General features: G+C 41.4%; 1 protein-coding gene across 1 annotated transcript in view; it reads right to left on the bottom strand.

Annotated features, from left to right (window-relative positions):
- LOC147011730 (uncharacterized) overlaps positions 1-27,622 on the bottom strand; it is a 104,505-nt gene that overhangs the window by 15,448 nt on the left and 61,435 nt on the right. The window contains exons 6-11 of the mRNA XM_085856286.1: positions 22,277-22,381; positions 18,232-18,297; positions 12,224-12,316; positions 11,239-11,364; positions 3,056-3,213; positions 497-716 (exon numbers count right to left, since the gene is read on the bottom strand). Coding sequence (XP_085712412.1) covers positions 497-716; positions 3,056-3,213; positions 11,239-11,364; positions 12,224-12,316; positions 18,232-18,297; positions 22,277-22,381 — 768 coding nt within the window. The remainder of the gene's footprint in view (positions 1-496; positions 717-3,055; positions 3,214-11,238; positions 11,365-12,223; positions 12,317-18,231; positions 18,298-22,276; positions 22,382-27,622) is intronic.

Raw genomic sequence — 27,622 nt, 5'->3', positions numbered from 1 at the left:
TATTGACGCAAGACATTTCAGCTTTTCATTTTCAATTACTTTGTAAAAAATTCTAAAAACATGTTTTCACTTTGTCATTATGTAGTATTTTGTGTCGATCAGTGATAAAAAATTTCATCCATTTTAAATTCAGGCTGTAACACAATATGTGGAAAAAGTCTAGTTGTGTTGTGTGATTACTTTCTGAAGGCAATGTATTGCTTTTTATCAAAATTCTGACATATTGAACATAAATATGAAACAATTTTTTTTCATCCCCTCTGTTTAAAAGTTGTGCTCACAGAGAGGGTTTAAAGAGTAATGGAGAAACCTATTGTTGTTGATGAATTTATCACAGTTTAATTTGGGTATATTCATTCCAACACCAAGTCAGATGTCAATCATGTGCTGACAAAAGTCATCCATTTGGCTATGGATTAATGTAAGAAGGAAGCTGTGCTATCATCACCAATGAGTAATTAACCAGTAACACAATATGAAGCAATAAAAAGGTTACCTTGCAAATGCTTACGCGAAGGCGGTTGCGGTTGAAGTCCGTTTCGTCCCAAGCCTCGGCTTCGAGGCTCAGAGGCACCTGTGGTTGTGCAGGAACACCGGCCTCAGCACGTCCTGTCCCAAGAGGGCCCAGGTTGTCCTGATCACTGAGATGTTCATCTTGCAGAACCTCATCAGTGTTCTCTCGAAGTACTTCTCCAGGCTGGGGTGTTCCTGCCATGCTGTCCACGGAAGGAAACAATTTCGTGAATATCACCAAGTAAAGGAATTAAACTAATTTAGTAAATTTAATCCATTAATGACATGATGCACGAGATATAAATGCAAGCACCTCACAAAAATCTATATATTACTAAAACTCTCATCTTGTGTGTGTGTGTGTGTATATATATATATATATATATATATATATATATATATATATATATATATATATATATATATATATATATATATATATATATATATATATATATATATATATATACATATATATATATATATATATATATGTTATTATATATATATACATGTTCCCGAAATACAGCCAAAACAGTGCATGATAGCACAAACATTTTTGGGCCACCTTACTCACCATTCGCCAGCGGTGTGCAGTATGAAGTTTCGTTCAATTCGGGCAACGAAAAAATTATTTAAAACATCAATTCCTGATTCAGTCAAGTACTCTTCGGGAGAATTTGATCAATGCAAACAACCTCAGCGGTATAGTTTGCTGGAGCTATCTTTTTTTTGTCCTGAAATGATTTTTTCATCAACCGCTGTCACAACGGGAACCCAACGGGTTCACAGGTCATCTAGTATCCTATATAACTCTAAGAGGTTTATTTAAAATTACATAACTATTCACCCTTCATGCCAAAATGTGCAGTTCATCAGAGTACAATATCTCTTTGTACTAAAACCCGAAGAATCCCAAAATGTAATGAAAAAATTGTAGCACAATAGAAATGTCCTTTACATGGTCCTCCAGCTCATGGAAACTATCAAATAAATGACTGACACATCTGAGGACAAAAATACGAGACAACACAGGATGTGACTTCACACAAAATAACCAGTGGCCTTGGAGGAAGTGATGTAACTTCTCTGAGCACTCTATGTACCAGCAAAGCCTCCCCCACCCCATGAGACTCCAACACGCAGGGGTTGTCCATTCTCTATCTTGTAAATGCTTGGCATCAACAGAGGAAGCAGCATGTGCCATTTACTTCAAGGTTTTTTTTGGTATTATTCGGCCAGTGTCAGAATAGAACCTTCAACCTACTCGACTCAGAGCGGAGACTCTAACTAAAACACCACTGAGTCCGGTAGGATTGAATGTTTTCAACATTTCCTGAATTTAAACTTTTGGTGTTTTTTTTTTCTTCCTTTTTTCAAAGGTTTTAATGACTTAGAAAAATTACACATCACAAATCTTGAACGATCAGTAAATTTGAATGTACTGTTCTCCTTGTTAAGTGTCTGGAACAGAGTGCGAAACCTGAGTAAATAAGCGAGAGTATGCTTCCCGCAACAAAAAACGAGTCTTTTGGGAGTTTTGCAGAGTAAAGAAATTCTGAAATTTTCATCCATCTGAGACCTACTCATTACAAAGTACTGTTTCTGAAAAGCAAACTTCAAACTTCACTTGCACGTTTGTAAAACGGATAGGCAAAGATGAAGACCATTCTCCAGCTGCAAAACTCTTAAACGTGTCGGACTAAACCTCAAATATAAAATCAATTACCTTAATAAGAAGGTTTATGAATGCAATGACAACTTGCAAAATTCCAGTTATTTTGAGGAGGAAATCTTTGAGATAAATTTTATTCGTGGCAGAAATGAATACCAAACATTCGTTTTTAAAATGTTTACGTACAAAGTCAATATAACATAATCATACCAGCACTACTAATAAAGGTATTAAAAACTAAAATCTAACAAAGCAAAACCCATGTATTTTCCATAAAGTATTCAGAAGGTCAATGTTTTAGTCAATCTCAAAGGATGAGTCTATAAACCCTTCACTTCATCTCTACAGTGGAAAGCTATCTCAGCAAACTATACATCAAGTAAGAATGATACATTTTATCAACTGCGAGTTGAAAACATGCCATGAACCTCTGTGGGAAGCAAAGTAAAACCAACCTTTCAGACATTAGCCCCTTGCTAATGGAACAAGAGAGATTAAAACCTGCTTTTGCTAGGATGAAAAGTGAACACCCAAAATGTCAGCTTTACTCTGTGTTCCAAGGTAATACCTATATCAACCTTTGGTGGATGAAAAAAACACTGCCTTGGCAACACAGAATGATTCTCACCTTGACGTACAAAAGTCGACCATTCCTCCACACATTAAGTAGGTTTACTGAGCAGGCCGTTTTCCTCCAATCACAAATGAGAATGGCCAACTTGACATTAACTCTCTTGCTTGTGATTGGAGGAAAACACCCACCAACCTGGTAAACATAGTGCAGTGGAAATGACAAAGTTGATATCCAGATTGATACATTCAAGTATGTGTGTATATTACAGTCTGATGATGTTGGTACAGATTTACCCAAACATGGCGGCGGTCTGCTTGGTGAAATGTTGGGGTGGAGTGGATGTTGTAGTGCTAGCGAGAGACTCCTCCACACCACCCTTTTCCCAATCATATGGCTCGTTCTCGGTGAAGCCACGCTCGCGCATGCTGTGCTCAAACACGGACGTGAGCAGCTGATATCCATGAATGTAGGAAGAACAAAGAAAAAGCAACAGCTCTGGCTTCAGCAATACAATGCACCAATTTGAGAGAGTATAGTTATTTTGTGCTTTATGAGAAAGAAAAACAAGTCTGTGCCTTAAAACAACGGAACGTAGTGTGCATGCAATGACATACAAGTTTAGCTGTTTAAGCTCCAGTCTCTCTTTACATTTATTCCTTATCTTCCTGATGCTATGCAGTATAAGGATGGAACCACAGCTCACCACCTGTCTTCAAATAGATGCTGAAAGATACTCAGAGCTCCATGTTGGGCCAGCCGGAAAACCGGAAGTCCCCGTTTATTTCCGGGTCACAGAGCACAGCCAACAACAACCAGAAATCAACATATATTACATCTCCCCCTTCAGGGTGGCAAAAGCAGTGACCAAAGTTATAGTTATACAAGTTAGTGTGGAACGCAAAGCGATTCAGCAAAATGAATATATACTTGATAACTTACTAGCCAACCGAGTCAAAACAAATTCAACTCTTAAATCCAACTACAAATCAACCGGTAACCAACTCAGTGCTGACAAACATCCAAACTTGGTAAAGGCAAAGTTACAATTCATCACAAATCAAGTTTATCTGGTCGACGACTGATACGACCACTTCTAGTATGAGTTACACAAGGGGAGACTGTAGGCCTCGGCGGGGTGACTGCCCTGTCTGGCTCAGGCAGCTCGACAGAACGTGCAGCGTTGGTATCTGGAGGCTTCAGGTTTGACAAACCGCTTGGGCCGTCACTGACCTCACAGGTAGCATTATCAGCTTCAATGAAAGGCTGATAGAGGTTAGCACCCTCGTTGGCTACACTGGTGCTCTAAAGTAAATGTCGACGATTGCAGCGATAAGTATCACCCGTGTCTCGGGACTGAACCACATACGAACGTGGCTCCGAGTGCTGCTTCACAATCACAGCTGGTATCCACCGTTTGGAACCCGGAGAAGGTTCCATTCTAACTTTGTCATTTGGATGTAATGGTGGAAGATCTTTGTGTGTGTGTGACGATCATTGTAGAACATCTGTTGAGCTTTCTCCAGGTCGAAGTGTCTTTTCACAGCAACACGGTCATAAGCCATAGGTACTAGAAGACTACGGGCAGTGGGCATGGTATTCCTCGGACATCTTCCCATCAGTAGCTGAGCAGGCGAAAGGTGGATGCCTTCCAATGGCGTTGTGCGATAATCCAGCAAGGCCAGGTGCTTGTCCGAACATTTTCTCCAGAGTCGTTTGATGCTTTGTACAGCCCTTTCAACTTCTCCATTTGAACGTGGATACCTGGGACTCGATGTTCTAACACAGATTCTGTGATATTTGCAGAACTTTTTCAAAAGTTGTGAGTTGTACATTGATTGTCCCATTATCATGCCGTAGAATCTCTGGTAGACCATGGAGACTGAACTGTGCTTTCAGTCGCTCAAGCGTTGTGCTGCAGCGTAAATCCTTCACTTCGTCCACTTCAATGAATTTGGAATAATATTCAACCATTACCAGGTACGTCTTACCATCAAATTGGAACAGGTCTGTCCCAATTTCAATCCGAGGTAGATCCGGTGTAGGCGTTGGTTTCAGGGGCTCAGCAGGCAAGCAGTTTTGATAGCTTGCACACTTGGAGCAGTTCTGAACAGTTTGCTCAATGTCCGCATTCATGGAGGGCCAGTATAGAACTTCCCAAGCTCGTTGTTTGCACTTGACGATTCTGAAATGCGATTCGTGAATCAGGTTCAGCATGCGTGGTCTCAGAGTAGGTGGTACAACGATTCGCATGCCTTTGTATAGGATGCCATCCATAACGGAATGTTCACTCCGGTAATCCCAGTATGGTCGAAGATCGAATGATACACCTTGTCTGGCATCTGGCCATCCATCAAGAATCATTGACTGTAATTGACTGAGTTCTAACTCAGTTGCTCTTTGAAGATCAGCATACCTCTCGTCAGAGACAGATAAAAAGTCCAACATTGAAATATGCTCTAAGTTGTCTATTTCCGAACCAGTATCTGGCTGGTAGGCTCGAGAAAGCGTGTCCGGAAGCTGCATATCTTCCCCTTTTCTGTACCGAATATTGAGGTCATACCATTGCAATCTTAGTAGAATACTCTGTAGTCTCATTGGAGCAGACAGCAAAGGCTTTTTGGCAATTATTTCCAGAGGTTTGTGGTCATTGCAGACGGTGACTGTTTCCCCAAAGATATAACAATGAAACTTTTTGCAGGCATGGACTATGGAAAGCATCTCCTTCTCCATTTGTGCGTACCGTGTCAGTCTCCGTGAGAGCCCTGGGGCTGTATGCAATGGGGTGGTCCTCCTGGACAAGAACTGCACCAAGTCCACTTCGACAAGCATCACAGTGAATCTCGACTGGCTTGTTGACATCAAAGTACACAAGAACAGGAAGATGACTGCAAAGTTCCTTCAGTCTCTCAAATGCTCTGGCTTGAGCCGGTTGCCATTGATAAACATCAGATTTCAGCAGTTCTCGGAGTGGAGCTTACTCTTCACTCAACCGAGGGATGCATTTTGACAAATACGTGATGAATCCAACGAAGCTCCTCACTGATTCCTTATCGGTTGGAGCTGGCATACTACGAACTGCCTCAACTTTTACAGGATCAGGAGATAGTCCATCCTCAAACAGTATATGTCCTACATACTGTACCGACGACTGGCGGATTTTACATTTCTGCAGGTTCAACTTAAGATTGTAGTTTATTGCCCGATCGATGACTTGTTTCAGAATTCGATCATGTACTTCCGCATTTGGACCGGCGATGAGAATGTCATCCATGATCGCGACTGCTCCATCTATGCCTTCAATAATTTGGTCCATAATCCTCTGAAAATTTTCGGGTGCACATTTCAGTCCAAAGGGAAGACGAAGCCACCTATACCTACCGAAAGGTGTATTGAAACATGTCAGATAGGATGATTCCTCATCAAGTTTGATTTGTAGGAATCCTGACTTTGCGTCGGGCACTGAGAACACCTTGGCGTGAGGTATATTTGCAATGACTTCCTCAACAGTATGCATGGGATGGTGCTCCCTCTTGATGACCTCGTTCAGATGGGATGCATCCAGACAAATTCTCAGTTTATCGTTTCTGAGAGATACCACCAATGAACTGACCCATTCTGTAGGTTTGTTCACTTTGGCAATGTATCCGTCCGATTCCATCTCTCCCAGTCGGGTTTTAATACGCGGCAAGAGGGAAGCGGGTTGTCGCCGAGAAGCATGTCCAACTCCCTTTGCACCAGATTGCAATTTAATTGTATACATGCCTGGCAGAGTTCCTGTGGTTTGCACGAGATCTGGATATTCCTTCAGTTCAGTAAGAACACCACAGGTATCCACTTCTGTTGCAACGGAATCAAGTCTGATGATCAGGCCCAGAGCTTCTGCAATATTACCAGAAATTATGTTTTCCTGTTGGAGAGCAACCACTTCAAATGTTGTGGTGACGAACTTGCCATGATACCGAACAGGAAGATCCACGGCTGTGACGGGTTTTAACTTGTGGTTTGAGTAAGTGCACAATACCTTGGTCGATTGACGGAGTTCACCAGTGTGATCAAGACGCTGGTAATCAGATAGTGTCATTGTGTTGCAGCGAGCTCCGGTATCAATCCTGAAGGTCACTTGTTTTCCTGAAACCAAGAGAGCCTGTCTCCATTTGTCACAAGGTAATGAAAGCGTTGTCTGCAATGCGCTGATCCGCAGAATGTTTCCATTAGTTTCATCTGCCTACTCGGTTGTATCAGCAGGAGCACCGTCCGACTGAGTTTCCACCGAGTGCACGCTAGCGCGTTGACGGCAAACTGCAACCCAATGGTTTGGCTTCTTGTAGTAAAAGCAGGTGGATCCATTTGCTGGACATACACCATGATTCCATGAATGGTCAGGATCCTCACCACAGCGATAGCAACTGTCCTTACGCCGCTGTATATTCGGGGTAGGTCTCCTGCGTGATGGCTGTAATGGTCCTGGGTTAGATTGTGGTTTTGGCCTCGCTCGTTTGTAACGTACAGCGGCCACACTCATATCCTCATCACGGACAATGTGAATCTGAGTCCTTGAAAGTTCAAACTGCTGACCCACTTCAAGAGCTTTGGCCAGCGTAAGTTCTTCACCTCCGTCTAGTAGGCGTTCCAGAACTTTCTCCTCATAAACTCCTCATATGATGGCGTCCACGAGCACATCTTCAGGCTGCACATATTCACAGTCCATGAGAATGAGCCGCAAGTCCTTGACAAAGTTCTCAAAAGATTCACTGGGGTTTTGTTTCCTCTTGAACAGTCGATGTCTCGCGATGCGCTTGTTTTTCCTCGGACGGATATACAATTCAAATTTGTCCAAAACTATGTTGGGGTCATTCTTCTCACCTTCAATCCACTCAAAGGTCTTGTATATCTCTCGTCCCTGTTCTCCGATCCAAGTTCCAAGCCACCCTGCCTTGTGTTTGTCAGGCAGCCCAGCCAATGGACCGTCAAAAAGGAATCCAACGTGGTTTCAGAATGGAACAAATTCCTGATACAGCGAAGCCAAATCCCAGTCAATAGTTGGGTGTTCAAAGTTCACGGATGCCATAGTTTATATGTTTCAAATACCAGCGTCAGATGGCCTGGATGTACGGAGTTATTTGCAGATTCTTCTGACACCATGAAAGATACTCAGTGCTCCATGTTGGGCCAGATCGGAAAACCGGAAGTCCCCATTTATTTCCGGGTCACAGAGCACAGCCAACAACAACCAGAAATCAACATACATTGCAGATGCTATGCTTCTTCCATATCAATTCCACCATAATTTAGATCCTTCTCCATCATTTGCTTCCACCTGGTTCTCGGTCCACTCACTTGTCTTCTAATATTCATCATGCTTTGGTGGACTCTTTTCACTCGTCTTTCCTCATCCATTCTTTCAAAAGGTCTGAACCATTTCAGTCGAGATTTATGCATTCAAGCACTCTTCTTCTTCTTCTTCTTCTTCTTCTTCTTCTTCTTCTTCTTCTTCTTCTTCTTCTTCTTCTTCGCTTTCAAGCACTCTTCTTCTTCTTCTTATTCTTCTTCTTCTTCTTCTTCTTCGCATTCAAGCACTCTTCTTCTTCTTCTTCTTCTTCTTCTTCTTCTTATTCTTATTCTTCTTCTTCTTCTTCTTCTTCTTCTTCTTCTTCGCATTCAAGCACTCACTGGAGTTTGTTCAAGTCTTTCTTTAACATCCTCATTTTTAAAAAATAAAATCATCCCATTTCGATTTTAAGATGTTTCTCAGCAATTTGAATTTCAAAGTAATCAAATTTTTTTTTCTCCTTGGGTTTTTATAAGGTTTCGTATTCTTCTTCATTCACATGCAGCACAAGGCTGCAAGACAGCATCATTGGCTGAGGGTGCAGCTGTGCCACTGATGCAGTGCCCTCTGCAAGTTATGTGGCAGGAATTTGTAATTTTTCAGGGTGCTGGCGATAGCTCGTCTCCTCTTCGCGAAGGACACCATATGATCTTTAACGTCCACCAACGAATGCTGGGAGATGGGGCGCTCTTCTAACGTCCACCCGAGAGACGACACACACATTGATGAATCACCATGCCTGTGAAACACCAGGCTAACAGCTTATAGCTGGGTCAGGATATGAACCCAGGCTAGTCAGCTTCAAGGAGAGTGTGCGTACCTCTCGGCTATCCTGTCATCTCAGGGTCCATGTGGATGATTCGTATATCACAATCGTTTTAACTATTGCAATGAATATCTTCCTATTTACCTTTTTTTACCCAATGCTGGCCCATTTAGGCCTGAGTCGACGTAGTAGTAGTAGTAGTACCTTTTTTTCCTCCTCTTCCACAAAAGTGACTTGAGAATCTTATCGGCTGTCACAGTTCCTGCCTTTCTTCTTGTTATGTCTTTTGTTATTTCTCCATCAGATGTTACAATGTGTCCAAGACATATAAACTGATTTCCTTACGTTTTACATTAAAACTTTATTTTTTTTTGTTTAGGGAGTATTTGTTCTTGTCGTCTTTTCACGAACATCATGTCAGTGTTTTCTTTGCTAATCGTTAAACCCAAATTATTGGTTTGTTTTTTTCCCCCAAATCTGTAATACAAATGCATTCTATAGCAATTAAGCTCCAATGGATATTCAAATTATATTATGATGAGAGATACCATCAGAAAGGGTGCATTTACAGGCAACACTGATGTGCAAGCACAGACTAAATCATTTTTAATCAATACACAATTTCCGTGCACATTTTCCCATACTAATGGATAAAATGAGAGGAATGACCCTGACGACCATAATGATCCAATGTAGAGAAATTCCTTGACAATCATGTTACATTTTCTGATCTATCTGAGAGGATTGCAAATAATTATAATCACTGAAAAGTACAAGTCATGTCCTTTATTATAAGTTGAAAACATTTTTTTTTTCTTATTAATACTTTTTCACACAAAAAAACCGTTAAGTATTGTCAACTTCCCCAAACTAATTTATTTTGTTATCAGCGGCCACAGAGTATGAGGAACAAGGAAAGAAAGATAAATGGGGAGTCAGAAGGGGGAGTCCCCTGCCATGCTTCTCTCTGGACCTGCCGCTGTGCATTCTAGGAAGCGTTTGCATGTTTGCAGATGTTGAAGAATGGGAAAAAAAATTTTATTTTAATTTAAAAAATATATTAAAAAAACATTAAACTCCAACCGAATAAATGGAAGTTTTAAAAAAGATTTTAAAATCAAACAAAATAAATGAGTAAAGCCCCCACACCACCCTAAAAATACAGACTTTAAAATGGTGTTGATGTGGGATTTTGTTCTTCCCGCACCAAAGTCAGAATGCTGATGGCGTTTCCCCGCTGGACGGCCAAGCTCAGTTGCTGCTTAAACCAGACCAGTATATCGCCAGTGGATGCAACGAGCCTTCTTCCGATATCACTAATAATGGTGGACATAGACCCGCCATACACTTCCATTGTTTCGATAGCAATTGGTTTGAATAAATAAGTTTGGCTTAGGCCGGCGTATTTATTACGTTTCAGAACTTCCGCATTGGTGGCAGCCGCTCCAGCCGTTGAGGCGGGATTGTAAACGTGTGATTTGGTGAAAGTGTCAACATAAGTGCAATCCCAGGTTAGGCTTTTCCCATTATTGTATGGGACAATGGTCAGGCCATCCAGGCGGGTGTTTTCACCAAAGGTTTATTTTGCTAAGGGTTTTATACACCAAGGGGTTTCAGGACAGATGGTATTCCTGCCCCCGAATGCCTAAAATATCGACCAGCACTGAAATGGCATGACAGACCATGGTGTCCAAGTGTATCTATCATACTGCCGCATCGACATTTATGTCACTCAGACTGATGCTCCAACTCGTAGTGCTACCGCAACCCGTAAAGACTCATGGTCAAGTTGTGTTCCCAATGAGGGAACAGGGACTGCGTGACACCACATCCCAGTTTCTTTAGTGACTGCGGCCAAAAGACAGGCTCTGGTGACCTGGTCTACACTGTTCAAAAGGCTGACAAAAGATACTCTTGCCGCCTCAACGTCCCATGCTTTTTGGCTAAGCCGGGACAGGCCTTCGGGTTCGCAAACACCGATATGGGCTGAACTCCAAAACAACACTGCTGCTGTCAACTCCCGTTTGTGCCAAGCCACTTACATGGGACAGAACGGCATCAACTAAGGGGCGGACTGCCACCAGTGAGGAGATGAAGCTCGGGAGAGCGATATGAATAGCCCTCCTGAAACCCAGACCCCCTGCTTAACTGGGAGCGTAGCTTGCATCCAAGCAGAATCGTTAAAAAGCAACATTGGAGATTTTAGTTGAAAACTGAAATAGAATTCTTATTCTGCACATCTGTTGCAGATGTGTTTCTTAGCCAATCATAAAATCCTTTAAATGTCCCCAAAATTCCTTTTTTATAGCTAGTTTGAACATTCTACATGCAAAGCCTTGTCAAAACAATCACTCAAGATGCTTAATGCCATGACAGCGCACCTGGTAGTTAGGACGAGTGAAGTAATCCAAGGAAGATATGTGGTCCAGAAAGATGTGGAAGTCGGTCGGCATGTGACGAAGAAGCAGTCTGTGGTCATAACGTTCCTTTATCATTCCTACCTGTTCCTATGAGAGAGAATAGGGCACATGATCCTAATCAACACAATACAATGCATTTGAAGTTATTATTCATTGTACATTTGTTGTACACCGCTCCTTCCCAATTCCATATCCAGGTGATGCGTGGCATCATTGCCAGGCGCTGAAGGAAGGGAGTACATAGTTTTTACTCTGTGTGTTTGATTTCTTGCTTTCTTGTTTGTGCAGGGGATATCTCCTTTGAGCTAGGAAGCTGAAATTTGGAGACAAAAGTGAAGATGTGCTTTGGCAAAATTTTATATTTTTTGATTAATCAATTAATTGATTAATTTCTTGATTATTATCGATTTATTAATTTCATATTTATTTTCTCTCTCATCTGGGAAATATCTCAGGCACCTTTTGAGTGAAGAAGCTGATATTTGGACACGACAGTGAACACGAGATTTGGCAATGAAGGATATTTTTGATTTAGAGATTAATCGATTAATTACTTTTCAAAAAGTCACAGATTCGGATGAAACAGTGGTGGTTTCGGTATGCCATTAGCCAATTGATTAAGAACTTAATTATTTTACGATTATTATTTATTTATTTTAATTGTGAATTAATCAATCAATTCTTGTACACCGCTCCCTCCCAATCCCATCTCCATGTGCTGCACGGAAATGTTGCTCACTGGAGGATTTGTTATTTATTTATTTGACATGGGAGTGGTGTACTTTGAATGTACCTCTACTTGTTTATATACTGTACTGTACTTTTTCTTTCTCAGATTGCATCAGTGACTTATTTCCATCAGCGAACTGGAAATGTCACGACAAATCCACTGCGTGCGGGAAAGTGATTGGAAGATCACTTCTAAAATTGAATTATGTCCACTTACCTTGTCCTTAATTTTCCTCCAAGGCAATTGGCCCACTGTAAATTCCACAAGAATGTAGAAAAGGGACCACAGGTCATCGTGGCGGCCCATCTCCTGAATGGGCAGAAAGCAAGTGTCAGAGATGTCTGCTAAATCTAATGCTTCTTCAGTAATCAACTCGAGGTTTACTCAGTGTTAAGATAATTCAAGTGAGAGATAAAATAATTAAAGTGATAAAAAAACAATGAAAAAACTAAAGACAAGCGACTATAAAGTAGTGTGTGCAAGGATTCTCTTAAGAGTTCAGGTTAGTAGAGTAAAGTGTGAGCATATGAAGAAAGACTTCTGTAATATAGATGGCACAAAGCTCAAAGGAGGGCAATCAGCATCTGAGGAATGGGCAACTTTCAAGGAGCAAATGTGCAGTGTATAAAGTGAGTACATTCCGGGTGAGGTGTAAAGATAGAAGCAGAATGGGAGGTAAGAAGTACCAATAGGATAAGCAGAAGGCATTTTTAGGTAGAAAATGATGGGACTGGAATCAGACTCATATCAGCAAAGGAGTAAATAGAGGCAAATTAATAAAACAAAAGCAATAATTGCTCTGCAATACAAGTCCCCTTCCGATGTGATATTTTCTCAGTCCAAAAAGGGCATAACTCTGGATAATTGACGAAACACACTGAAACTCGAACTTGGTCTGAAATGTATCATAATAAAGCCATGTACCAAGTTTCAGTTGAATATGTTAGAGGGTATGGGAAAAAGTCGGAAAAACTACAGGTGGAATGGCCGGATGGAGAGATGGGGAGCAAACCCGTGAAACCAGGAGGGGACGAATAACAAGGCAAACTAAAAGAGAATATGAAAGTGATAGACCCGGAGGCTCAGCTTAATCACAGAACATTCCAATGATCCTGTTATCAAGAAGTTGGTAGACTTATGTAGGGATTCCACTGCATTGGCTCAATACAACATAAATATTCAAAAAACAAGTTAAAAAATGCATAAAATGTCATAGCCCCCATTGTTTTAGTAAATTTTCTGGATGGAGTTAAAGGACGAGCCCATATTTATGTGCAAATAAAATGGTCGCCAGTCTACCAGTCGGCAATCTTTGATCAAATCGCAAAATACCGTTAGGGGCACGTATATATGTACTGTGCTTGTGCCATGTTTGAACAAAATCGGGCTCTGCATGTCGGAAAAATGGTTAGGGACACATTTAAGTAACAAAATGGCCATCAGTCGGCCATGTTGGATCTGACCTCGAAAAACAAAAAAGGCTTTGATATGTAAACCATCATTCTTTATCTGTGTGCCAAGTTGGAAAAACATCGGTAAATGCATGCACGAGAAATGGTTGAGGACATGTTCAACATCGGGTTTTTTACAACCAAAATGGCCTACAGTCAGCCATATTGGATCTGATCTTGGAAGAAAAAAACAAAAGATGCATATGTAAGCCATCATTTCTGATCTGTGTGCCAGGTTTAAACAACATCAGTACATGCATGTCCGATGAATGGTTGAGGACGTGTTCAATCGGTTTTTTATACAACTAAAATTGCCACCAGCTCGCCATCTCAGATGTGATCTCGAAAAAAAAATGACGTGCTTATGTAAACCTCCATTCGTTATATGTGTCCCTCATATGAAAAACATCGGTAAATGCATTAACACACACAGTGTCTTGTGTAGGGACAACCATTATTATTTTAAAAAGATGCTGGGATGGTTTCACATGATCATTTGTTGTGCCCATCCCTGCCTTGCTTACATACTTATTGCAGTAGCATCCCTATATCCTCCTGCATTTTAAAAAGTGTTTTTACTACTTGTATAAGAAAGGATCCAGAGAAGAATCGGGGAATTAGAGACCAATAAGTTTAACTTCAGTGGTGGGGAAGATGTTTGAGCCATCAATGAGAGATAAGAAGAGGAACCATTTCAATAAATTTAAACTAATTAAAACCAGTCAGCATGGATTTATAAAAGGGAAGTCATGTTTAACACATTTATTAGAGTTCAATGAAGCAGTTTCTGTTTGCATGGAGGAAGGATATACAGTGGACGGAATGCATCTTCACTTTCAGAAGGTAATTGATAAGGTTCCACATAGAAGACTGTAAGATAAGTTTAGAACTTGTGGAATAGCTGGTAGAGTATGTAACTACATAGAATACCACAAAACACCTCACCCCACACAGTCTTGAGAAAAAGGACGTGGGAAGGGTCTTTTCAACTTTTGCTTTGCGTTCCCGAGCACGATCTCTGTTGATGAATTTTGGATAATAGGTGTGATGACAATCATAGGAAGCCGATGAGTCAAACAGACTCGTCCAGAGCTAAACATTTTGCCATCTCTTCCAAAATAAGCTGACGATTTTGGAACAATATTTGAGAAAACCATGCACAAAGCAAACTCACTTTTTGGACAAAGTGAGCTCTGTCGTTGCATCGTTGGGCACCGCCATTTGTGTCTGAATCTCGCTGTAACTCTGCACTCACAGCATGTGGTCAATTGGATTGGTCGAGATGGCGAACAGTTTTGCCCAAGTACTGCTAAAATTAAGGTTTTTGGAAGTGCAAACTTGGCGATTTGTGTTCTTCAGTGTTCAAATATACAATTCGTTTAAAGAGCAAGTTTTGGGTCGCTGATGACTTCGCGTGATTTGAAGGTTGTAATCACATTAATAATCGTTGGGTATTTATTTTCTTACATTTGAAACTCAAATGATGCGAAAATTGACTTTTGAATCAAAACTTTTGTCAGTGATCGAAAAACAGTCCGGAAGTTACTGAAGATGCTGTGACGTCACGTTCTCCGTAAACTTCGTGAACATTCGGAAACAGCGTGTAAACAATGGCGAGATGCGAATCAGTGAGTGATTTCAGCGGCGATGAAATTGAGCGTTTTCATTCTGATATTGCCGAGGACGAGTCGGAGGATGATGGGAATTTATACTATGGAGTTTCTGGCCCTGAGCCATATAAATTTGAGCCACTTGCAAGTTCCAGAAAACGGCCTATTTCGTGTACAAGTGGCAGGACTGACTGTCCAGCAGTTCACACTGACAGACTCCACCAGACAGATTGGTTTGTAGATTTTCATTTTCTTGTTCAATGCATAAAATGATGTAAAGTTTAATTCGTCTGTGACTTGATATAATTTTTTTTTAACCCTCTAGTAGCCTGGTGTTGGCTCAGTGGTTAGGGTGGTGGCTTGGGATCCTAGGGTCCTGAGTTTAAGCCCCGTCGGCCGCTGAATTAATACACCAGGGGGTTGACTCAGCCTGTCATCCTTCCGAGGTCGGCGAAATGAGTACCAGTTCCAGTGTGTGTACTGGTAGAGGGGCACTGCATCAGCAACACAGTCGCGCTTCAAGAAATGATAGCTACCCCGGCAGCTAAGCTGCCATACGACCACCACCAACCCTCTAGTCACTCACGAGTCAGAAATAGAATGAATCAATAATGGACCCAAATATATTATACACCGTAACCTTGGCGTTGAAGTCTCTCTGACAGCTGAACCTGACCCCAGCGAAAGTGAAGTGAGAACAAACCCCAACTTTCAAGAGACTGTTGTGGCATATCTAACTATAATTCCAGCAATCTGTGTGTGTGTGTGTGTGTGTCTGTGACTGCTGTTTCTCGACAACTACTGGTCCGATCTAATTGAAACTTGCCAAGTATATTGCTGGAACCCTGTGGATGTGCCTTTTCAAGGTTTGATATTAATCGGACAAGTGCTTCCCAAGTTATGGCCATTTATTTACCAACCAATGACAGGACACGATGCTGCGTAGGCGTGGCCGATTGGGAAGAGATTCTCAGCCGCATTCCCCATTACGGGTTACAACGTACGGACTTCCAGATAGTGATGACTTACTGTATTCTAATAATTTCTCGATTTCTTATACGCATTTATAGATAAACATAATGCCCCAATCCAGTCGTCGTTTACGAGAGCGAAGGAACAGCCTGTGTGGTTGTTTGAAAGTGGTTTTTTTTTTTTTTTTGTTTTTTTCTCTTCTCTTCTCTTTGTGTTTTTCCTTGCGATGACATTGCGGAAAGGCAAAATATGTTGGTGCTAATTGAATAATTGGCCATTAAAACTAAATTGCGAATAATCGTAGGTGACACAGTGTGAGAAGATGAAGCAGGAGCCAGCTGAGGTGGAGAAGGCTGAATGGTGGGCACAGCATCACGCTTCAGTCTCACTTGAGCAGTTGTTTTGAAACAGAGCTCACTCATTGCGTTGCCTTCGTAATCCTCGGCTGTGAAATGGTCACCACAAATGACGTCTATCCAAAGGGTCCTCTTTACCCGTTTTCTTTGGGGGAAAATTCGCCCGTTTTGTTTGTACAAATCTTATCCACTGCCGGTGAATGTTTGATTCCTTCGGGAATCGGTGGGAGCGATTACCCGTTTTCCAGCCATTTTCACAAAACATGACGACACACGTACGAGGCATGATGTACAAATATCCAAATAACTTTGTTGTACAATAATTCAAAATAAAAAGGATAATATAGACAGTTGCAAGCTCAGAAAAAGCGAAATAACGGCCCGCTCAACTGGACACTTCTTCAATGAGCGAGTGAGGTTCCGCTTTGTCTTGGAGAACGTGATGTCACCATCCATATATGGGCACGCGGCTGTTTTTTTCAACGGCCTCGAGAAATAACAACTTCGGAGTTAAATTTCATCAATTTCCCCAATAGTTAGGCAACCACAATAGTTTGCATCGAACAATTTAATGCACATATAATCATATTGATAAATTTTCAGAACATGTTTGGTGACCTGCAACCTGCTCTTTAAAATAAAATAATACCTTCAAAGGCTGAAGAAAAACAAACACCGAATCGGAAGTTTACCACCATTACGCTCTTTACACCACCATATTAAACACATTAAATGAGTTATTTGTGCCTATTGTTTGTGTTCTTTATGATGTCCCTAAAACAGTAACTTTCCTGTTTTGAATGATTTTCAATTTTGTTTGACTGCCACACACAGACAGACTGAAGTAATCGCTTTACTGCGCTATTTGCATACGTGCTTGGAACGAGACGTCAGGCAATTTGCCAAATTCAAAGCCAAAGTACTGATAAACTGCAGGTTTGTGTTCTGATTCATGTTCTACAGTGCTTAAAATTTAAAATTCGATTGAAACTAAGTAGTGCCTCCATCATAGAAATAGACTGACAGACGGACAAATACGTGCGTGGGGTAACTAGGTTAATGATAGCAAACATATAATGCTGAGTGGAAGAATGTCTGGCTGGAAGCAATCAGCAGAATTCCATCAAATGCTAATGAACATTATCTTTTCATTTGAGCATTCGACTCCAGAGATAGACCAAACCATCTGGGGTTCCTGATGTTTTTATCCACCAGTGTTCTGTACTATCATCCAACATTATTGAGAACATAAAAATCGACAAAAAGGACAAGAAGGGAAAGATATAGAGAGGGGAATAGGGCCGCTCTGGAGAAGAAGGGGAAGAAAAGAGGAAAAAGTTGGAACGATATAGGAGTAAAGAAAGGGAAGGGAAGAACAATGTCTGGGGTATAGAGTGTGGGGTAGGACTTACTAGGAGGCAGCGGGTGGGGTGGGGGGGTGGAAGTGTCAAAAGTTCCAATATTTTTTGGATATGCAGCATGTAAGAAAGTTTTTGACATTACCTCTTTTATTTCTCCTCATACACAACCGAAAATCATTTATTGTATAAATTCCTTCGCATCAGCAAGTAATGTTGGAAATTAGGCATTGTAAATGTGAAAAATAAAATTTTCAAACATTCTTTGCTGAGTATTAAAAATCAACAATTAACCTCAAACTATGAACCAATTCATTATGACTCACGGCAAGAGCCAAATGGCCAGTTGAACATTCCGAGGCCTACACTTTGCCACCTCAGCAACAACAGATATGAATGAGAAGGCATTGGAATGGACAGAAGTGGAAATGTTTTTTTTTTGGTGCAGATGAGAATCTTTTGCTGGTTTCCACAAACCTTGTTTTTATGTGCATTGACAGAAGCATACCGCACTGTTCCACGAAAACCAGCCACTGCCCGGGGCTGAAAAGACATGCAAACCACAATGATAAACCATAAGCTTGTGATCGAGTTTGCCTCCTGCCAGTAACTCATCCAAATCCTACCACATCCCACTCTGCCAGGTGCATTCTTCCACACATGTCACATAATTTCTAAAAGTAAGAGTTCATCAAATGTAACGTCTTACATCAGCAAGTGGCAAAATTGGAAAGGGATTGCATCATAATACCATAAATAATTTGAGAAGTGTCTGTTTCTTTATTTGTTTGTGGGTTTGTGTCTTCGTTTGTGGGTTTATTTGCTTGTTTGCTTGTTTGACTTCAAAGTGCATTCCTAAACCACTGGATGGAATGAGTTGAATGCTGGTGTTTGTACTCAGGGTTGGAGATGGGGCCTATGGGGGGAGGGGGTGCCAAGGAAGATTTCAGATGATAAAAAAAAAATTAATAGCTCTTGCTGTTCAAGGTGGGGGAAACAAACAAATTCTCGATGTAAATGTTTATCGTATAGCACAGTGTGAGGGAGTATTACAATAAAATAAAAGACCAAATACTCCACTGGAGTCATCAGAAGGAATGCAAATAGCAATGATTGGAGGCATCAGGAGAAAGCTGTATAGGATTCGGGTTTCAGCTGCGGCAACTCTACCCTAAAGTTTCTATAAGTCACAACAAAATACACAAGTTCTCAGTATGAAAACCATAGACATCATAATAAACCTGGTGTTGGCTTAATCGTTAAGGTGGCTGGCTTAACATCCTAGGGTCTCAGGTTCAAGCCCCTTTTGTCTCGTTGAATTAACACCAGGTTGGTTGATTCAGCTGTTATCTATCCGAGGTCGGCAAAATGAGTTCCTGATTATTGGTAATGGGGGCATTGCATTAGTGGCACAGCCACACGCCCAGAAAATGATGCAGTCAGCAGCCACAGGCTGCACATGAATAGGAAAAACAACAATAGACGTCATAAAAGTGCAGGAATTATCATTTTAAAATACACAATTTGGTGTCTGACTGTTCATCTGACCGCAATATATTACTGATTCAATCTCAACCAAATTGCCAGGGGAACTGTGGTGTCACACGACAGAGGTTGTGGCATCTTCATTTGCCCCCCCCCCTTACACCCCCCAAGAGGAGTTTCCACCTTGGATGAAATCAGTGTTAAGGTGTATAAATAACTTATCATGGCATTTCATGGGGCACACTAACAGGAAGTAATAATTATTTTAATGACAAACTATTCAGTCAATTCTGTCTCAACATATGATTACCTTTTCAAACAGTCGCTACTGTCATTGAAACTTGGAGGAAACCCGGCATCCTTGAGGCAGTATATGCTTATCATGTCCACCACAGACTAATGGATCTGAGACGACTTGATATGCTAGGCCTCGAGGTAGGCAACGAGCTAGAATGCAATGATCTTTAGCTAATAAAGGTGTTTAGATGAGTCTTTAGGTAAATAAAGGTAATAACGGTGAATCCCATTGCCTCTCCGAATTTTCGAGCCATCAGATGATATGAGAACCGAGTATGGATTGTTTATAACATATCTTGGGGGCTCATACGTGATTTCTCCCGACCATGGCTTCAAGTATGACGTGCTACATTTTCCCCTGACACCTTCAAGGCCCAATTCTTTATTTGACGCATAACCCCAATCCTAACAGTCACTAGCATTGTTTTATACTCACCTGAGGGAAATTTGGAGAAAACAGGACGTACTGAAACATGGTCGGTGTATAGGCTAAGAGTACCTGGTCCATGCATATAAAGAAAGTAAAAAATATATAACCAGTGGCAGACTTCTGGTGACATTCATGATCAGATTTCTTCAAACATCCCAATTCTGCACTGCTTTCCAAAGCTCAGGCAGAGACAGCTTGGTTGTAACCTTTACCCCCATCCATCAGGCACATACAAGGTCTGCCTCTTTCTCCTCTTCCCTCAACCCCACCCAGCATTGTTGACTGGTCCAGTCTTTTGTGTTTTTGCATGCATGATGTGTCCTACCAAAGTATTTCTGTTTTGGGATCAACGCTTATAATGTACACTAGACGACCCGTGAACCCATTGGGTTCCTGTTGTGACAGTGGTTGATGAAAAAATATCATTTCAAGAAAAAAAAAGATAGCTCCAGCGAACTATACCGCTGAGGTTGTTTGCATTGATCAAATTCTCCCGAAGAGTACTTGACTGAATCGAGAATTGATTTTTAAATAATTTTTTTCGTTGCCCGATTCGAACGAAACTTGATACTGCACACCGCAGGCGAATGGTAAGTAAGGTGGCCCTAAAATTTTTGCGCTATCGTGTCCTGTTTTGGCTGTATTTCGGGAACATACATACAAGATGAGAGTTATATATATATATATATATATATATATATATATATATATATATATATATATATATATATATATATATACATACATACATATAGAAGATGGTGATCTCATTTCTTGAAGTACTAATTTGTTCGTTCTTATTGCAGTCCATGGAATTTTTAACATTTGTGTCCAACACCATATTTCAAAACTGTCAATCTTCCTTCTTTCCTTTTTCACTGTCCATGACTCACATTCATACATTGCAACTTGCAACACCAGAGTTTTCACCAGCCTCCTCTTCGTTTATATTGTCACACCTTTCTCTTTCCAGATCTTTGTCAATCATAACATTGCTGTTCTCCCCAACACTATCCATCTATACATCTCTCCTTCACAGTCTCCAATCACTTCAATCTTAGAACCCAGGAAGATGAAACTTCCTATGATTTCCGCATGATTGGCTCCTAATCTGAACATGTCGATCTTCTCAGTTGACAAGATTTTTGGTACTTGTCCACTTGGTACATCACTACTTGGTGGCAGCCGGTATTACAAGTTATAAATCTAAAAAGTGGGGTAATTAACCTGTCCATAAGGATGATTTCTTTTTTAGTAAATGTAATCATCTCATGGTTGACCAGTCCAAAAAATAAGTATGAATTCATGATGTAAACTACATGAAATTCAAGATGAAAGGAAATAGCTATGAATTCAATTACAATCAATTTCAAAGCAGGTGGCCATTAGGTCCATCAAAGCCTGTGCTGTGGTTGCCAACCGACGGTTGTTTGTTCATGCTCTATCCCTTTTAAACGCTAAGCATCAAGCAAGGAAGCAGCACATCCCATTACTAAAGTCTTTGGTATTTCTCGGCCGGGGTTCGAATCATTGACATCAGAGACTCAGAGCAGATGTTCTCACCATTACACCATCGAGTCTGGTGAAACATTAGCAACTTTCCTCTGATATATGAACTCGGATCGCTGGATTCAAAGTCCATTGTGCTATCCATTAAACTGCTGAAAGCATTTGCTGAAATTAGGTTTGCAATCTTTTACTTTCTGATGACACAATATTTATCCCCAGTGTTCATTGCTGACCCCCATAGTCTCTGAACGAGTGGTATTTCTCATGCATCCTCAACTCAAGGACAGGTAAAGAAACTTAGACATTGAGATTTTGTGAATCAGGAATTTGTACATAGCACAGGCATGATTGTCCAAATTTTCAACAAAGATATCCATTTACTTCTCTTCTATATAATGACCACATTCTCACCATCAACTTCATTTAACTTATCCACATTCCTTTACAATTAAATTGCATCACCTTTTAATCTTATAATAGATGAAATCAATAGGATGTTCTTTGAAGTATGCTAATCACTATTGGAAGCAAGGAGAAACTATCATTTTGGGTGTTAACCCTTTGCTGGAGCAAAAGAGGGACAAAGACCTGGTGCAAGAACAAGGCATTGTACAAGCCAGGCTATTCTCCTACTCTTTTCAAGAAATAAATCCACAATCTAAATGCATAAAGGAGCACATGGACTTATTTCTCAGTGAAAAGGGCAACGTGCTCCGAGAATATGCATTCACTGCGGTCATTGCACCGAACTGTATTAATATGGTGCTCCCATGTGTGTCCAAAGAGGCAGAGTGCACACACCGGACGAACTTCTCCGCTGGAATTGGTGTACTGCCGTGCCAGGCCATAATCCAGCATAAAGCACTTCCTCTGGATGCTTGGGAGGCGACCCATTGAAAAGTTTGACTGTCAAGGGTAGAGATCAGAAGTCAGTAATGAACAAGGAGAAACCAGAAAATATTTATAAACAAACTGAGCACAACATTAATGTTCGACGTCAAACCGACATAGTCATTAGAAAAGAATTGCAGTAAACAGGGAACAAACAAACTTTGAAAGCAACAGCAATTATCACATTTGAGTAAAGAAAGAAAGGAATGTTAACAAAGGCATTTATAAAATAGCTAAAGTGACCAGTACTTAACTCTCTGCGTTGATTTGAAGGCTCGTATAAAGAGCTTGTACACATATCAAGTGCAGGACAAAGACACGAGGACGACAAGTACATTTTACGTAAATGACAAGTACAGTAAGTCGGTACACAATTTGCATACACAAACAGAATATGGGATTTGAACTCGAGTTCACTTGCATCATCAACCAAGGATTCAGATGGGGAATGTGAACAGACCGATCCCAAAGTAACTACGACAAACTAACTCAAAAAGTGTGTGAATGGATTGATCCACAATAAAATAAATGATAGAAATACATTTGAAGGACAAACATGGCTTTATAGTCTTGGAATGTACGCTTTTCTCCTCAATTAATAAATATCAATATTAATATCAGTTTGCTTCTAGTCCGGGGTTGCTCCATGAGGAGATCGAATCCGCAGCTTGCTCCATTCCACCCAAATCAAAGAAAAGTTTTCAGAACTGGATCCATCATGTTTTTCTGTTATGTTTTCGTCCCTGTGTTGCCGTTTGTGTTTTCGTCCAATTTTCTGTGTTAAATCATATCTTGTTGCGCTATATTGTACAATTTGGTTTTTGTAACTCAGGCTTACTCCGAGAATAGCCGGGAGCAAAATCGTCTCGTTTTGAGGTTGTTTGATTTTGTAAGTATATTGATGACTTCCGTCATCTGTTTGTGTGTTTGTTTGTTTGTCGGCATGATAACTCGAGAACGGACCAAGCTACCAATGTCAAATTACACCACGTGATTCAGGAGGGTGATGGCTAGTGCTGATTATATTTTGGTCAAAATCGGTCAAAGGTCAAGGTCACAGTGAGGTCAAACATTCGATTTTTGATGGTTTGGTACAGATAACTCGAGAACGGAAGAAGCTACCAATGTCAAATTACACCACGTCATTCAGGAGGGTGATGGCTAGTGCTGATTATATTTTGGTCAAAATCGGTCAAAGGTCAAGGTCACAGTGAGGTCAAGCATCCAAAAAATGATAACTCGAGAACGGAAGAAGCTGCCAATGTCAAATTACACCACGTGATTCAGGACGGTGATGGCTAGTGCTGATTAGATTTTGGTCAAAATCGGTCAAAGGTCAAGGTCACAGTGAGGTCAAACATCCAAAACATTCGATTTTTGATGGTTTGGTACAGAATCATCGTAGAAACTTCTGGTTTGCGTCGCTACCTTCTCTAGAGACAGCTTTTATTAGACAAGGTCAGAGGTCAAGTTGACGATTTCGTAAGTACCAGTCTATGACTGCTTGTTTGTTATTCCAGTTGTTTTTGTTCACCAAAAAGTTTGTACTTTCTGCCTCTTCAACATTATCTGCTTCCTCCTCCTCATTTCAAAAATAAAAATCAAAAAACAAACAAAAAAACTCTTTTTCACTCCAAAACACGATCTTATTCTGTCTTCCACTTGTACATCCTGTACCTCGTTCTTTATCTCTCCCTTTTCTCAATATCTCCAAACTGAATTTTCATTGAATAAAATGCCTCTTCCTTTTTCCTTTAAAATCTTTTGAAAATATTAAAATGCTTCACTTTCCTTATTATTCCATAATGAGTGTTTCTGTTTTCATAAAAATTTTCCTGACTTCTTCATCTACCGCACATGTTCTTCTTATTCTTCATCACGATCTATTCCTCTTCTTCTTCTTCTTCTTCTTGCATATTTTGCAAAGGTGTCTCTCACTGAAGAAGTTGGTCCATCATCCCCCCTCCTCTTCCCGCAACACGACCTTTCTCTGTGCTTTCAACAAAAATTCCTTCCACCCATCCCATGATCTTCACCTCAAGATGTTAAATTTGGGAGTCTTCAGAAGTCCAGTTTGCAGAAGTTGTCTGCTCATGACAATCAAATCCAATTTACGTTATTTTATGGTGTCAACCCCCTCTTGTAACAGTACCCTCCGCACATCTTCTACAAGCTTGCATCCTTTCAACCCCACCCCTTCTATGCGTCACCCTCATCACAATCCCTCCACTTCATGTCTACTCTTTCTGCATCCCCCTTTACCCACACTCTCCAATCTTTCCCCTCACAGCTTCACTCCCACAATGCTTTCCCCTCAAATCCTCCCCCTCATCCTTCCCAATCATTCTTCCCTCATCCTAACCCCTCACAGCTACCACCTCCCCCATCCCTCAACAAACCAGCCTTCCCCATCCACACCACTTCAATACCTCCTCCAATGTCCCTCACTGTGTGGACCTCAAGCATTCGAGGCTTCTGCTTCATCCTAACAGATCTCTCTCTATCCAGACTGCTGCTGACAAACAGGACATCATCTGTGTAACATAATCCTTCCTCACACAGCACATCCCTAACTCCTTAGTGTCTCTACCTGGCTATTGTCTCTTCCGCTTTGATAGGCCTGAAACCCACCCTGGCGGCAAAGTTGCACTTTACATCAATAACTCAATTTCTCACTTTCCATGTTCTGATCTTACAACTCCCAACCTCCAAGAATACCCGTGGCTGCCATCCGCTCCAAACCACTTGTTTGTATGTGTATTGTACCATCCTCCAAACAGTGATGAATCCATCTGCAACTCTCTCAGACAATATGGACCAACTTTTAGCCACTCATCCCAACACTCTCTTCCTCATATGTGCCAATTTCAATTGTCACAATGCAAATTGGCTGGATGTTGGTACCTCTCTCACTTGCCATGGCACTTCAACAAAGGACTTCTGTGACTCCATTGGACTGACTCAATTTGTGAACTTTCTGATCCGGATTTCTCCCAATGGCAAATCCTCCTTTCTGGAAGTTTTTTTTCTTTTGTGTGGCAAGTCTGTGAGTTGTTGGTCTACGACGTGAAGTTAGCTGTTTTCAGCCATGTTTGGCCCTTGTGGTCAGATGCTGCAGTTCTTGTCGTCTTCCCTCAATGATGGTTCTGAACCTTTTTCAGTCAGCGGAATCATTGGTCTCAGCGGGAGGAATCACATACCGCCTCTCGATGGTGACTCAGTCATTTTAGTATTATACTAAATATACAAGCAGCTTCTATTTTGCTTCCTCAATTCTAAATGTGTCTCATAAATACCCTGATGAGGCATAATGTACCCCTTTTGGGGTCCATGAACCCCCGGTTCAGAATTGCTGCTCTAGGAAATGTATGGGGTAGTCTTGCACAAGATGATCTGCAATCTGGGTGAGGCGACACTCACAGTTGGATGAATCAGCAAGATCCCTGGAGAACACATGGTGTGATGGAATCTGCCAACACCCAATCGTAGCCGGTAAAAACGACACCATTCTTTCATAGGCAGATCACAACCGGGGGCTTGGTGGAATAGGGAAGGTGGTGTAGACAGCCGCTGGGTTGGTAGGTACACCATTGCTTCATCTGCCATGTGTGTTAGCTCAGGCCATCGTCTGCTGTGATATACGTTTTTTTGTATACATACATAGGCAATGCTCATGGAAGAGCTGGTGCAGTGATCAGATCAGGAAGTCAAAGACAAAAACAGGACACAAAACACGCATGCATGGGGTGGTCAAAATGGATAAAGAAGGAAACCCCAAGGAAGGAAAACTGGAAAATTGGAAGGAAGAGGGATTTAGGGGGTTGGGGTTCAGGAGGGCAGAAAAGATCATGGTTTAGGGTTGGGGGACACTCTGATTATGGTGGTGAATAGCTGCTTGAAAATCTGGATGGAAGAATGAGATTGAAGAGGATGTGGAAGTTGATTCCACAGGCAGAAAAAAAGAGGAACAAATGAGTGGAGGTGAGTGGTGATTCTGGATTGAGGTAGTTTCACTAGAAGGGAGTTGATGGTGCACCATGTGAGCCTTGCAGAAACCTGGGGGGACAAACCATGGAAAGAGTAGAGGGTGCAAGACCAGAAATGACGTGGTAGAAGACAGAGAGATCACCGACCTGTCTGTGATGGTGAAGTGTTAGACCCATAGACTCAGCTTCAACACAGGAGATTCCAATGATCTTGAAGGCCTTGGTTTCCATGGTGTCAAGCTGAGCAAGAAGTGAGGAACCAGCCCAGAGGGGAAGCAGTACTCCATCAAGCTGTACATAAAAGCCATGTACGTGGATCGGAGGTCAGGTGTGCTAAGGAAGGACTTTGTAAGATGGAGGATGCCCAGTCGATGGCTGACTTTGAAGGCAAGCTTTGAAATGTGGTTTGCCCAAGAAAGATCATGGCTGATAGTGGAACCCAAGAGTTTGAATGACAACTTCCTCAAGAGGATTGTTTACAAAGTAGATGGGGGGATGGGGTGGTCGCCAGATGGTCCGTTTGTACAGAGAGAGAGAGTGAGAGTGTGAGATTTGTCAAGATTGAGAGACATATTCCAAATGTTTGACCAGCTTTTGATTTTGTCAAGGTCTGAAGAAGGGGAGAGGCTGCCTCCTGCCTGTCTGAAGGATGAGTGATGTCATGGCATTGGGTGGAGTCATCATCAAATAGACAAAGGGGATTTTCCTGAGAGTCAAATAGATCATTTATGAAGATCAGGAATATGACTTAACCCAGAACACTGCCCTGGGCATTCCAGCCTTGACAGGGAGAGGATATGAAAGGTGTCTGTTGAGTGCCACATGTTGGCTATGAGAATAGAGGAAGTCAGTAAGCCATGTGTGGAATTGGCCTCGGATGCCATCGGCAGAGTTTTGAGAGTAAGGCAGGATCCCAGACTGAATGAAAAGCATGAGATATTTTCAGAGAGATGGCCATGATATCGTGTCTGACATTGAGAGCCTCCATCTATTGTTGGGTGAGTAGAAGCAGCATGTCCAAATTTGAGTGACCTGTCCTGCAAGATCATTGGAATGTCCCATGTTGAAGCTGTGTCTATGGGCGTATTCGTTTCCCATCAAAGACTGGTCGGTCGTCTCTCTGTCTCTTTTCTGGTCTTGCTCTCTCTGCCCTTTCCATGCTTTGTTGTCCCCCTCACCCCAGGTTTCTGCAGGGTGCACGTGGTCCACCATCAATCCCCTTTTGGTGAAATTCCCAAAATCCAGAATCGCTGCTCATCTCCACCAATTT

This window comes from Eptatretus burgeri, chromosome 15 (assembly GCF_056783735.1).
Source record: "Eptatretus burgeri isolate ZD-2024b chromosome 15, Ebu_testis_v1, whole genome shotgun sequence".
NCBI lineage: Eukaryota > Metazoa > Chordata > Myxini > Myxiniformes > Myxinidae > Eptatretus > Eptatretus burgeri.
This window is presented reverse-complemented; position numbering and strand designations above follow the sequence as displayed.